General features: G+C 35.8%; 1 protein-coding gene across 1 annotated transcript in view; it reads right to left on the bottom strand.

Annotated features, from left to right (window-relative positions):
* LOC111424431 (CBFA2/RUNX1 partner transcriptional co-repressor nervy) overlaps window positions 1–15,431 on the bottom strand; it is a 97,651-nt gene that overhangs the window by 41,004 nt on the left and 41,216 nt on the right. The window contains exon 2 of the mRNA XM_023057952.2: window positions 10,533–10,635. Within this exon, the coding sequence (XP_022913720.1) occupies window positions 10,533–10,635 (103 nt within the window). The remainder of the gene's footprint in view (window positions 1–10,532; window positions 10,636–15,431) is intronic.

Raw genomic sequence — 15,431 nt, 5'->3', positions numbered from 1 at the left:
AGTCTAATATTACTCTCCAGAATTTTCGACCATATAATTGTCAACAAGACAAATTCAAAATTTTCTGTTTTTAAGAAGAGTTGAAGCTTCACTCTTACTTATGGGTTTTTCAGTTTCGTCATTTACAAATGTTGACAAATAAAGCATAAACAGAATCATGACGTGCAGATTGGTATCATTTAAACGCATGGGAGTTGGGTTACCTTTTTGTGCTAATTTTTGCCATCTATGTGTAGACGATGAAAAAAAAATATAAATACCTTGCACCATATTAAAGTAATTAGCAACTTCTAAAGACGACTCACATGCAAAATTGAGTACTAAATTTAATGAGTACAGGGTACATAAATAGCGGTAGGAGATAATATTCTTATTTTTGCCTGTAAGCCATTGTATTTTCCAGACATGTTGGCTGCATTGTCATACCCCTGTGTGATTTTGCAGTTTAATGAAGCCTACGAATCGTTCTGTTATTTGTCCCTCATGTACGTATCTTAAAATTAGACTAAGTTGATCACAATGGCTTACGTCTGGTGTTGAATCGACGATAATGTCAAAGTATTTGGCTGCCTTAATTTCACCACTGAATGGACTAACATTCTATCTCTAATTATTTCAATAAATTCATCACATATGTGATGAGACAAATAACTAACAGAACCTCTTCCCTGATTTCCAAATCGACGTAAATGTTCTGCCAAAAAATCATCAAAGTTGGGTTGCCGTTGAAACGGCTACCTATATTTTCGTCCAAAACTTTATAGTGGCTAGTATACGTTCCAAGACTTTTAGCCAGTAGAGTTCTTCATTTTGAATTTGATTCTTTAACTTCATATATTGACTTTATATGCACTTTAGATTCTTCACGACTTTTTAAAGTCCTCGTAAAATTTTTCCAGTCAGAATTTGAACTCGCATATAAGAGTCTCGCAGTAAAATAGTATTTTATTTTCATTTGTTTCTTCATAAATCAATAAATCAATTAACAAGTCCAATTAAACGGGGTTACTTGAAACATTTTTTTAGCAATTTTAAGACATAAAAAGCTTCATATGTTTAATTTTCTTGATTTTCTTATCGAACGAAAGCCTATGCAATATCAAACCAGAACCGGGCCCCTACTGGTTAATCCAGCCCTCAGTGTTAGTTCTAGTTTTAATTGTTATGCAGCGTTTACCAAGAATTAAAATCGTTTCTGTGTGTACCTATACGCGTATAAACCATATTTTGTCATTGTCCAAAACAAGGATCTTCAAATAATACATATTACAAGAACATGCAGTTGAACTCAAAAATTCAAGTGGTATCACATTGGTATTAAGAAAAGTCTAGAAATAGTTACAAATTTTCTATGAATATTCAAAAGCAGAATATTTCAAAAGTAGAGATCGACTTGGTTGAGGAAGCTTCATCAACTATCTTGAAGGAGTTGGAAAAGGTCGACGTCTCGACGTTTCGACGGCGATCGTCTCTTGCAAGAACAACGGACGTCAACGGGATTAGCAACTAATGGGAACGTGCCTTTGCGGGAATCCCGCGACTCGCGCTACTCTCACGCCCACTGTCGGTCCTCACGAAGCAACTGTTCCCGTTCTCACTCTCGGGTGCTCTTTACCAACCATCCCCCCAATCCAACCTACTATCTAACCCCTCGTTTCGCCCCCATAACCCATCCGCAGCGACAACTGTTTATTCGCCCACACTCTTCAAAGAAAGAGGCAATTATTTGTCAAGCGGATATTTATTTCGATTATTTAATTTAATGATATGTTATTAAAATTGACCTTTTTGTAGTTTTAGGCCAAAGATGTTCGCAATTGTTTTTGTAAACTCACCAAAGGGGATGTTGATGATAAAGGGAAATAGAGGGAGAGGAAAGATCGATGTCCTGCGGCGTCGTCAGAGCGGTAGAGTATCCTTTCCTAATCCCGCGCTAAGGAAAGTGTGCATGACTGCGCTTGAATCGCGAAACAGGTTGTCTCGTTCGATATTTTCCTACTGGAAACGGTGCATCTGTGGTCCCTTTTGTGCGCTGCGCCTCCGGTAAAGTGACGGGAACTTTTTATCATCCGCTTGTTTTTCTCGGTACGTTAATCCCTTTTTTTCTTCTTCATACATTTCCCCTAGTCGCGGTTCAGTTATCACCACAAAGAACTCGAAAGCTAGTGATGACTCATTAAACGAGCGTCGAGTCGGGGCGAGTAACTTTTTTTTTGTTAATATTTAATTTTTAATGTAGTTGAGAACCCATTAAGGTAATTACCTTTATACGTATACCAAGTAAAACACAGTCTATGTACATAGTAATAATAAGTTTTTATTAGGTTGGCTTCAGTAAAGTTGTTGAATCAAAACGAAGAATAAAAATATTTTATCTACGACTGCTTGGATAAGTCATCATTACCGCACTCATTTGAGGTGGTGAGTTACGTAATGAAGTTCATTACCGCACTGGTTTCATTACGTAACGCATTTTTAGCCTAATCAGAACAGACTTAATTTATTGAAACGAGCAACAATACAAAAGAAAAAGTGTTATCTACTTACAGAGGAACAATACTATTTATTATAAACATTAATTGTTATGGTTTTACATTTCAAAACACTTATTCCAGATGAGTAAACATGTTGTTGAAACTGACAATTCAAAATTGTCAACAATCATTTCAAAATATTTTTATAAATGTCAAATAGACTTTTTTAAAGAAATTGATTTTTTAGTAATTTTTAGCAGTCGTAGATAAAATGCTGTATATCACACGTGGGCTAGAGCATAATTACAGTACTCATGTGATTACACCACTCGGTCTACTCGGTAATTATGCTTCTAGCCCACTTGTAATATAAATAACTATTAACTAAATATTTAATAATGTATTAGATTATGTAAATTAAAAAAAATATAAATAATTTCTTAAAGCCTAACGATGCTAAAAGATAATTTTCCTTTTACATCATCCCTCTAACATCAGCGGAAAATTGGAAGTTATCTCAGCTGTAGAGAAGACCATTTCTCCTAAAACTACCCAACGAATGATAATGAGGCAATAATAAGAGCCGAAGTGGTTGGGGAGAGATAAAAGTTTATCAGAACGGAGACGTGCTGGTTTTAAATCGTTCCCGAGGCATACGGGTTTTATATTCAGCTGCTGTTTTTGTTCGCACTGCTAAAACTGTGGGGATACGGGATCTTTCGGAAGCGGGTACCTTCATCAACTACAACCTGTGGGTGCTTGTTTGCTATCGAATATACTCTCGTTTAGTTCTCCAAAATTTCGCTTCTAAAAAAATCTTTGTTCCTATTAAATAGTTTTAATGATTTATGTTTGTTTTAATAAATTTAAGTGCGCAATGAAATATGATGGGTAACTTAGTCACCAGAAATTTTTGGGTTTACACAATTTCGCGTCGGATCGCGCAGGATCGGGCTCAGGTGCGGATCCTTCCAATTAGCAGTCTTTGCTGGCGTTGCAGCCCGTACCGGCTGTAATATCTATAAATTGTCGGATAAGCCTTAACATAAACAGCCGGTTAAAGTGATCTATAACACCGCGGACGTTAATATTTATAAAGAGCTTTAGTTTTCAGTGTGACAACTCGGCAGAAATTTTTTTATGTATTTCGTTTCATAAAAACCAAAATAATTTTACCTCTCGAAGATCTAGTTCTCATTACGGCTACGAGTAAGAGAGATGCTCAAAGTTACGAAATTTATAATATCTGTAAGCGGAAATATCTACTACTGGTGAATAATGAAAAAAAGAAACAAAATTCTGAGAGCTGCCAACAAAAATAAGAAAATGTGGGAGATAATAAGCGCAGAAAAAGGCACTAAGGAAAAGAAATCACAAGCTAATAATGATTTAGACGCTCCTGGTTTCAGTGAGCATTTTTCAACTGAGCTTTTTTCACTGCTCGACACGATCACGATGTCCTCGACTCATCCTGAGGATTACTTAAGAAAGATCAACAAAAGCTGAAGAGATTTCATTATTAAAAATATGAAACGAAGCCATAGTCAAGACATATATGACTTTACCGCTATTATGATCAAGGAAGTAGCTGAGGAAATTGCGCAGCCTCTGGCTATAATGTTCAATAAATGTGTGGACGATGGAGTGTTTCCGGACAAACTCAAAATTGCCAAAATAACTCGGTCTATAAGAAAGGAAACAAAAACGATTGCACTCTTTCCGGCCTTTTCTAAGGTATTTGAACAAATTTGTCTAAACTTGATTCTTATGGCATCAGGGAAAAAACTAATAGATTGCTAGAATCGTATTTATCCGGACGATATCAGTGTGTCAGGTGGAATTCGAATCTCTCTGAGATGATAGAATGCAAATGGGGTATTCCCCAGGGATCAATACTTGGTCCCCTTCTATTTATAGTTTATATAAATGATCTCCCAAAAAGTGTAGAAAGTGCTATGTCATGTCTCTATGCGAATGATACTTCCTTTGTAGTTCGAGAGTATGCTGCCGAGGCTTCAAACGCTTCAACCAACCGTATAAGGTCATATTTAGTAGCAGGGATGATTGGGCGAAGGGAGGGCCTCAACTAAAAAGAGGAGCCCTAGCCTGGTACCCCGATGCTTCAAAGACAGTAAGATCTGGAGTAGGCATGGGCATCAGTGGACCAAATAGCCACATCAAATTGCCCCTCAGCTCGAACTTAACAATTTTCCAAGCAGAAGTTCTTGCTATAAATTTCTGCACCGCTTTGAACCTACAGAAGGGACAAAAAAGTGCATCCATAAACATTTTCACAGACAGTCGGGCCGCCTTAAAGGCAATTCAGGCCTACAGCTGTGGCTCCGCACTGATCAGAGAGTGTACCAACAACCTGAGAGAACTCGCCTAAAACAAATAATCAACAACTACTGGGAGGCTTCAAAGATAGCCTTACTCTGGAAAGAACTTCCAGGTCACAGACAAGCGAAGAGTATGATAACTCAGTCGCAAAACAAAACCAAAGAGGTTTTATGCCTCAGCAAAGGGGATCTAAGAACGCTCTCAGGCTACCTAACCGGCCATGTGCCCCTAAAATACCACCTCTTCCACATTGGACAAGCTGAGGATCAAACTTGTCGACTATGCAACGACGAGTCAGAAACTGCTGAACATATACTGTGCAATTGCGTCGCCAGAGGCCGTCTAAGACACAACGTCTTCGGTAAAACTCCCCTGTTACCTACCGACATAAAGGTTCAAGACCTCAGGACAATACTAAGGTTTATTAAGGACCTACATTTGCCCTAAACCTTTGGAGGGCTAAAGTTACAATAAATCTTATAGGTCGCGGTAACGAGAGAGGCCGCTCTCCTCAGCCCGGTAGCAATAATAATAATAATAATGCTGCCGAGGATATTGAGAATAGTAGTAACACTCGTCTCTGCTGGTGACTGATTATGTGCAAATAGACTTCTTCCACAAACAAGATTAGATTATTGTAATGCTTCTCAGCCTGATGTTCGATACCTCATTAAATTGGGGGGAACATATAAGTGCGTTGTGTACTCGGTTGGCGGGTGTGGTGTTTTTGGTGCGCAGATTGACACATTGTGCTACACTAGAAGTCGCCAAAACGGCTTTTTCATTGCAGTGTGGGGATCGGCCTCGGCAATGCAGAGAATATTTTTGCTTCAAGAGGTGTGTGCGTGCGCTTGATGGCCTCGGACAGATGGAAAGTTGTAAGCTGTCTTTCAAAAGATGTGTTAACATGCTTGGATTTTGTGCATAAAAATAAAACTAATTATCCGAAAAACTGTCATCTGTAGGACTATGATACATCGCCTTAAAACAACACAAGAAGGTGTTGATTATCACGACACGAAATTTTATAAGTTACCGAATTGTATAAAGTCTTTGAATTGTATGAAATTTTATAAAGAAATTAAGAAAGAGTTGCGAAAATTTGTTTGACACTGTTGTCTAGAGATTTTGCATTTTGTATTGGTCTATGTTCTTTTCTTTTGTAACGAATTGTACTGCCTTTGTAGACAAAATAAATTGAATTTGAAGTATCAATAAAATTATTTGCCCTGAATAACAAATAAAATTAGACTAACACTAGCACAAAAACTAGAACTAATGCTAGACCTAGAACTAGAAACATTCCGTTAAGCCGTACCGCTCTTAAGGTACGGCTAAATAGTAGTGATAGATAGCGGTAGTTAGCATAGAATATGAACTAAAACTAGATTTAGAACTAGAAACATACGGGTTTAGTATGAAGACGCACGGCTAAACGTGTTAGTTCCAGTTTTAATTGTTATGCAGCGCTAGACTAAGAACTAGATCCATTCTAGTCTTAAGAGACGTACGCCTAAACCCAAATGTTTCTAGTTCTAAATCTAATGTTAGTTGTAGTGACAGTGCAAGTATAACACTAGAACTAACATTATACCTAGAACTAGAATCATTCGGGTTTAGTCGTCTTTAGATGATTCTAGTTCTAGGTATTGTATTATTTTATTTTGTTCGATTTAAATTAATTATTTTTTTTTTGTTAAATTAAAGAACATGAATCTCAGAGACAAAAAAAAAGAATAAAACGCAAGTTCATGGAGACATCTATAACTAAATTTTTAAATTTACGAACTAAATATAAAATAGAGCATAAAGAAATCTGTGCAAGAAAGAGGTAACTCCTTTATAAGAGTGTTGAAATTGACGTGATACACGTTAATTTATAAGGGTCTTTTAAGATTGATTTTTTTTTAATTTTAATCGCGAGGGTTATAAAAATTAAAGAGTTCGATAAAAGGAAATTATGTTCACTTAACTTGTTTCCGGAGGTGTGACATGTCAGTTAAAAATGGTTGGTTGACCTTGGTCTTGCGGGATGGATGTTCTTCGGTGTTAGAAGTTTAGGATTCTCGGGAAATTTAGTTCTCGGGTTCTTCGGGAACAGGATGGAACATTGGACTCGATCTCAGGTATGGTTTCGATTTCTTCGAAGATAATTTAGAAACACTTGTTTACTTTTACTAGATAAAAGTAAATTGAGTTGTCAAAAAAAAAATTCTAAGTTCAAGCTTAGGTTAGAAATTTTTAGGTTAAATTGACGTAGATTCGACAACGCTTCGCTCTAACCAAAATTGAACTCTCCCGATGTCAAATATGCGCGGCCTTATATACCCTTTTTGGACAAAGGCTTCTTGGATATCCGAATTTCATCGCTTCAGTTTGATTCTGGGCTCTCTGATTGGTTGATAAAATGGCGGGAATTATAAATTACACAGGTTAACCAAAATGATTGAATTTTTTAAAGAAAATAACTATCAACTTTGAAAATATTCGAAATTATTAATAAACTTTAAATTTGATTAAGATTTTGTAACTTTGTAGCTAATTTTTCGTTCTTTTAGATAATCGCACTTTCGGGTGTCAAATTCCTTCGAGAAATTCGTAATTTGATGTTAAAGTTTGGAAAGAAAAAAAATGGAATTTAAATATATAAAATGATTCAGAAATGGATGAAATTGCGGCCTAAGGGCTAAATCGACACGATCTATCGATCTCGCATGGTTTTAGAATCGGAAATCGTCTGAAAAGTCGCCAAAATCAATACCTGTCAAAATGTAAATGTCAAGGTCAAAATTTGAAGGTCATAGACTTCAATGAATTACCTTTTTCTTGCACATCGTCCTAATTTTTCTTAAAACTAAAAGAAAATCATAACAAAACTAATTACTTATAGTCTAATCCTTTGATTATATATAATATGGATTGAGCTAACTGAATATGTCTACTAACAAAAATGTGGCTCAAGGTGAATAGACGCAGATGGAAAGCGATAATGTGAAAGTGTAACAAAGATAGACATAAAACGGTACTAAACAGACGGGCGCATGCGCACAAAAGTGTCAAACCTGACGTTTATCGTTTTGTTGTGTCACAGCCAGTCACACCGTTATGTTTAAAAATGTATTGTTTCGTGTGCAAAGTTCGCGATAATACAGTTTCACATCACCTGTAAGTATTATAAATGTTACTTCTAATTGATAGTTTTTTATCTTATAAATTAACGCACGCCCATTATATGTCAGTACGCTTCTATGTCTATCTCGGTTCGATCACCTTGCGCAAGCTATCTCTCTCGTTGGTTCAATCCAAGACCAATATAGTAAATTTCTTAAATTTAATTAGTCTTTTTTCTGTTTCTTCGGAAACAGGGATTTTATTACAGTATAGTGTTATAGTAGAAACCACGAGAGCTGGCAGTGACTTGACGTTTAAAAATGGTATGAATTAAGATATGGACGTACGACTTAGATTATTTCACCACAGACATTTAAATGTATGTTAGGTTAGTAATGGAGGTTATATGTCAAACATTGTCAAATTTAGGAGAGGTTAAGCAGCGAAAAATCGTTAATATTAATTTATAATAAAACTTATGTAATTATTTATTTATTTATCAAATACTTTAGAAGGTTATTTACAGGTCGCAAGGGATTAACCCTTTGTGTCCCGACGGTACTTTAAAGTACCGGTAATTTTAAACTGTAGTTATCTATTCGGTGCATTTAGAGCTGTCGGTACTTTCTACTATACAAGTGTATACAAGAAATAATCTGTATAAGAAACGTCGCAATCCGCAGTGTAGGATTTTTAGGTACACTTTAAAGTTATTCATCGAGATGTGAGGTTAGAAGTTTAGTGAAAAGTGGTGCTGTTGAATTTTGTTGTTCAAGAAGGTATTTCTTTGATAAATGGTTATTAGGTGTGATTATTACAGATCATTTTAAAAACTAAACATTGAGCTTAAATTTAAAATAAGTCTCATTCCTTAATTTCAATAAACATAGTTTCTAAGAATTTTTAAATTAGCTAGACTCTTTTAAATATAAGTTCTATTTCAACTTTTTTTTTCTCTATATTTTTCCAATCCAACCCAACAATTATTATACATCATTTTAAAGAGAAAGCTTTGAGCGTTAATTTAAAATAAGTTTCATTCCTTAATTTCAATAAATACGGCTTCCAGGAGTTTTTAAATTAGCATCTTTTTTGGCACTCTTACGTTATACGAAAATGTAAGTTTTGTTTCAACATGTTTTTTGTCAATATTTTTCCAATCCAACCCAACAATTATTATACATCATTTTAAAGAGAAAGCTTTGAGCGTTAATTTAAAATAAGTCTTATTCTTTAATTCCAATAAATACGGCTTCCAGGAATTTTTAAATTAGCATCTTTTTTGACACTTTTAGGTTATACGAAAATGTTAGTTTTAACTCAATACTCTTTTTCTCAATATTTTTTTAATTCAACCCATCGATTGTTATACATCGATTTAAACAGAAAGCTTCAAGCTTCAATTTAAAATAAGTTTTATTTCTTAATTTCAATAAACACGGTTTCCAGGAATTTTTGAATTAGCATCTTTTTAGGGGATTGCATATTTTGCTAAAATTTTATTCCAAAGGCCTTTACTGAGTGTATTTTGATAGCGTTTTAATTCTGTCTGATTCTGTCACAAAGTTTCAAAATGTTTGACTTCTTGGGACACAAAGGATTAAGTAAGTTTTATTTAAACAGTGATTCATAATTTATTCATTAATTATTGACAACGCTCACAAGACATTTCGATTTCAGGTTATAATTATAGAGTTACATCCCTTAGAAGAACAGACGTACTTTTTCGACGTGGCTATTTGAATTGTACAGCAGACATATAGCGGTTTGTGAATTTTAATTTACTACGTATGGCATTTGTAAGAGCGGAAAACGATGATTTACTGCCAGCTCTCGTGGCGTCTACTATAGTTTTACATAGTAATAGTGCTAGTATAAAACTAGAACTAACACTAGATCTAGAACTAGAAAGTTTCGGGGTTAGCCGTGCGTCTTCAGACCCAACCCAACCCGACCCGGATATTTCTAGTTCTAGGGCTAGTGTTAGTTCCAGTTTTAATTGTTATTCAGCGTTAGATTGTTGCTTATTTTTATTGAAGTAATTGAAAGGTTAAACATACGTATTAAAAAAGTATATTAGATTATATAGTAGAACTAGAATCATTTGGGTTTAGCCGTCTTAAGAGACGTGCGGCTAAACCCGAATGATTCTAGTTCTAGGTATAGTGTTAGTTCTAGTTTTACACTTGCACTGTCACTAGTACTACATAGTATAGTGTTAGTTCTAGTTTTACACTTGCACTGTCACTAGTACTACATAGTATAGTGTTAGTTCTACATAGTAATAGTGCTAGTGTCAAACTAGAATTATCAGAAGAACTAGAACTAGTATCATTCTGATTTAGCCGTCTTAAGAAACGTAGGGCTAAACCCAAATGTTTACACAGTTTCGCGTTGTTTCGCGCAGGATCGGACTCAGGTGCGGATCCTTCCAATTAGCACTCTTTTCTGGTGTTGCGACCCGTATGTTAACATAAACAGCCAGTTAAAGTGATCTACAACCCCGTGGACATTAATACTAACAACTTTAGTTTTTAGTGCGACAACTCGGCATAAATTTTCAATTTTTTTATGTATTTCGTTTCATAAAAACCAAAATAATCTTACCTTTCGAAGATCTAGTTCTCATTACGGTTGAAGTATCAATAAAATTACTACCGGCGGCGTCCTTCTCGGCCGTTTCTTCCTTGACGAGCTTCGGTTCCATGATCTGCAAATAGAGAACAAAAGGATTAGAAGCAGTTACGAAACGAAAATATTTATGCGTGATCAAACTCGAATTCGGCAATTAGAAAGACGTCGATGGCGATAATTGGATTTTAAACCGCCATATGGTCGGCGCATCTGTATTCCGAGAGCAGTGACGTCATAAAACAAAAATCACCGCGCGCGCTCTCTGGACCCCCCCGATTTAACTAGAAAAACGTGACGCACATTCCTAATTACGAATTATTAAATTGCAACGGTTCTGGTTCGCGAATGCGTTTTACCAACAGCGATTCCCAAACAATATCGTCAACATAATCGTTTCAAAGACTTAATTAAAGTTACAAAATATGATCCCATCTAAATCCTGCTACCATTAAAAAAAATCGTATTTTTAAAAATGTAATAACTTAAAAACAGTAGTTGAGTTTTAAAATTTGGTTAACACTGGTATAACGCACGTAGTACCCAACAACATCTGCTATTTCGCTAGTATTTCGTGGAGCGTCACGATGCGGCATTTTTTCCTAGTTTCTGTTCGCCATTAAACCGGGAATAATTGTTTAAATTATGACTGGTCCAAATTGGTTAGCGTCGGCATTCAGATTAACGACGGACAAACCGAATAATTACATAAAAAGAGGTTCAAAAATACTAAAACAAACTTGTCGTGTACATAAAAAATTGGTAAGTCTCAAAACGCAACTTCAAACATAATTATATATAAATATTAAAAGTTTAACGTTAATTATTCGATTTCCGAATATTAAATTTACACAGAGTTTGAATACACATAAATTGGAAGCTTTAATACAATCAAAGTGTAAGTTCTGTGGCGATTCCGCATGAATACTAACGTCGAAAGCTACATATTTGCTAATAAATACTAGTTGTAGTATAACCACATTGTTTGTTGTGCATTTAATAAATTCCCGTTCGACGTTTTGATAATAATAAATATTAGCTAAATGGAATTTGAGCAAACGCATTTAAAGCCAAAATTCAATTTTGCTAAAGTTAAAGTGGGGTATGAAATCTGTGTTTGCATTTTGACAATTTTCAGAGTATTGTATTTAAACCAGTCAATATCTAATACATATGTGTGAGCACAGGCTAGTGATGATAAAACATTTTAAACACACTTTTTACATTTCTTTTTGTAGGTGACAAGAAATTTGATTATTTGGAAGTTTATTAGAAGATGTCAAAATGTGTCAATACTAAAAATAACTTTTCTTGGCGTACAATAAATGTTCTACAAGGCAGTTTCTTTCTGAAAAGCAGATTTACTTGCTCTTCACTCTTCGCTTTTTTAATGGCAAAACCAACTATTGCTGGCTAAATCTGCTCATTTTGATTGCATATGGTAATAATAATAATAATAATTCACTTTATTGCCCAACAAAGATCAATTACAGGACAATATTACAAGAAAAAGAAAATAAGAAATAACACATGCCATAAAACAAATATAATTCACATAAACACTCTTACACTATTATTGATTGTTAGTTAGTTTACACATCCTCTGCACCGGGGAGTTGGCTAAAACATTGGATTTGCAATTCCTCAAATAAAACTGATTTGTACTACGTGTTGCGACAACAACCAACCATAATCCAATTCACCTTGCACTAACTTCTGCAAAAACTTGATGCACTGGTCATCTCTTCTTACGTCTAGTGCAGAAAAATTGTGACGCCGCAGCAGGGATGCGTAATCCATTCCACGATCCGGGTATGATCCGTCCAGGCGTAGAGACAAATATTTGAGAAATCTCCTCTAAATTCTCTCCAATATAAGTCTATGACACACATAATGTGGCGACCAAATTACAGAGCCATATTCCAATTTGGACAATACAAAGGTCGAAAATAGGGTCTTGTACACACCGATATCAGAAAAAGCACGCGAGGTGCGCAAAACGAAACCAAGCATCCTCGCTGCAGAAGATACAATATTTTCGATGTGAGGTACAAAAGACAATTTGCGGTCAAAAGTTACTCCCAGATCCTTGATTGTAGATAATTTCTCAAGAAGAACACCTTCTATATAATAAGAAGATGGAAGAGGAGACAGCTTGCGTGTAAAACTAACTGCACCGCAGTTATTGGCATTAATCTTTAGCTGATAACGGTTACACCATTCCACCAAGACGTCCAAATCCGACTGAAGACTGACAACATCACGGTCCGCAAAAATAGGTCGGAATAGTTTCAGATCATCCGCATAAGCTAGTACGCTTGATGAAAATTTGTCTAGAAGGTCATTCAAGAAGATAACAAATAGTAGGGGGCCTAGATTTGAGCCCTGAGGAACACCAGACCTAGCCGTAAACTCCATAGACGCATAACCGTTGTAGTACACATAATTTATACGACCCGATAGGTAAGAGGCAAATAGTTTCATAAACTTAGGAGATAAGCCAAAAGCACTAAGTTTATACAAGAGGACGTCATGATGAATCATGTCGAATGCTTTAGAAAAATCAGTGTATACCACATCTACCTGACCGCCCCTATCCAAAGATTCACCAATTACCTCAGTAACCACCGCGAGGTTGGTAATGGTCGAACGACGCTTGATAAACCCATGCTGATATGGTGACACAAATGACTGAACCTGTGGATAAATCATCTTGTAAATAATCTGTTCAAATGCCTTAGCGAAATTGGGCAATAACGATATTGGTCGATAATCAGTAATGTTGGTACGTTCGCCATGCTTGAATACAGGAACAATGCGTGAGCGCTTCCAAAGTTTAGGAAACGAGCAAGTGCTTAAGGATAGGTTAATTATTAAATGAAGCGGAACTGCAAAAACTGCACAGCAATCACGAATGAAAAATGCAGGAAGATCATCATCACCAGCAGTAAATTTATTAGGTAACCTTTTTAGGAAATGAAGAACCTCTTCTTCGGTGACATCGGCAACAAATACTGGAGGATACGTAGAGTGTACATCAACCATGTTATAAGCAGAGACACCAGAATATACTCCAGAGAATTGATCTGCAAAAGCATTAACTATTGTTTCAGGATCAGTGTAGGTGGACTTATCACGCATCATTTTTTCAGGAAGTCGAGAGGTCGTTGTTTTCTGTCTTATATAATTCCAAAAGTTACGGGGATCAGAACTAAGCGATTGTTCAGCACTAATAGTAAAGGAAGTATACGCATCAGAGATTTTCTGTTTAGTCAAACATCTCAGTCTTTTATATTCCGCTGAATAGAAAGCACTATTGCTTCTCCTCCACTTCCTCCTATAATACTCTTTCAACTTTAATAGCCGGTTAATTTCTGGGGTGTACCAAATAGGGTATGAGGATCCCCGACTCAATCTCTTAGGAACAAATAAATCCAAAATCTCATACAACTTTTTATAAAAAGCTCACAAAGCATCATCCGCATTAACCTCCACATTTAGAAAAAACCAATCCGTGTAAAGTAGTTGGCTCTTCGAAAATTATATCGACCACCCAAAGACGGAAAGTTCGGCAAACCATCATTTGCCGTCAGTAAATTCATTGTAATATCTAAGGCAGGATGGTACTGATCCTCGTAGACGAAGGGACAATCATCATGAACAACATCAAACTGATGGTCAGTATTTGTCAGAACCAAATCCAATAGACGATTGTCACAGTTCAGTACATGATTGATTTGGCGAAGGTCCAGAAAATCACAAAAGTTACGAAATAACTCCGTTTTTCCACATTTGGTTGACATACCAGGCGCCTTAATATATTCAGGCAAATTAAAATGGTATGCTGGTTTACTCAACAATTTTTGACCATTACTTGGATTTCACACCATACTATAAGAAAGTCTTATTCTTTTAAAAAGCTAATTCAAGAGAACTTTCAAACATCAGATGGGTCTTTTAGAAGATATTCCACAAGCTGGCTTTGGAACTATTAATGATGTGAATTCGTCTAGAAGATTTTTCCAAGACCCAAAATTAACAAGCGAAATTACGGTGTTAACAAAACGTAAATTTACAGATTAAAGATTGTATTAGAAGCAATGTCTAGTGTAGAGATGGGTAAACTCGATTTACCAAACTTAACGTGAGTTGAGATTATTTCAAGTCAATTCGAGTTAGGTCCACTTTTACCACCTCTTGATAAATTTATCCGATAGATAAATCCAGCTCTTAGCCAATGAGAGCGCTTAAAACCGCCGTAACCATGGCAACTATCCTCTAGATAGTTTATCAGGAGGATGGTAAAAGCGGGCCTTAGACTGTTACTAACTCTAGTTAGGTTTACACTTTGCGTGACCACCAGTGATACGGTGCCTAGAACATTTTAATCGAACCGCCTTTGATGTTGAACCTCCAATAAAACAGTTCAAGCAAACTCGCTAACTGTACCATTTTTGGATTCAAATAATAGTTCAGGATTGTCGAAAATAAAGGTTTGCGCAAATACACCAAATTATTCAATACCGATTATGAACTGCCTTCGAGGAAGAAATTGACTCAGATGTTGGAAAAAAAGTATAACATTGTGTCTACAACTTAGCTCCATCTTTTGTTGGCTAGCTGCTTCAAGAAATAATAATAATAAATATTAACCGCCGGGATCAAGAGGAGACAACCTCATTCAAAACACCAAAGTGAAGGTGGAACAGCTTATGCCGAAGACTTTTATCGCTTTATAGCGTTGGCCAAGAATACTTGATTCTTAATAACCGGACTCTGGACACCTGGGTACCTCCAGGAAAAATTTCACATATTGCTTTGATATCAGTAGCTATTTCTAATGTTATTCAACAAATATTGGATGAGTGGCAGATA

Source organism: Onthophagus taurus, chromosome 7 (genome assembly GCF_036711975.1).
Source record: "Onthophagus taurus isolate NC chromosome 7, IU_Otau_3.0, whole genome shotgun sequence".
NCBI lineage: Eukaryota > Metazoa > Arthropoda > Insecta > Coleoptera > Scarabaeidae > Onthophagus > Onthophagus taurus.
This window is presented reverse-complemented; position numbering and strand designations above follow the sequence as displayed.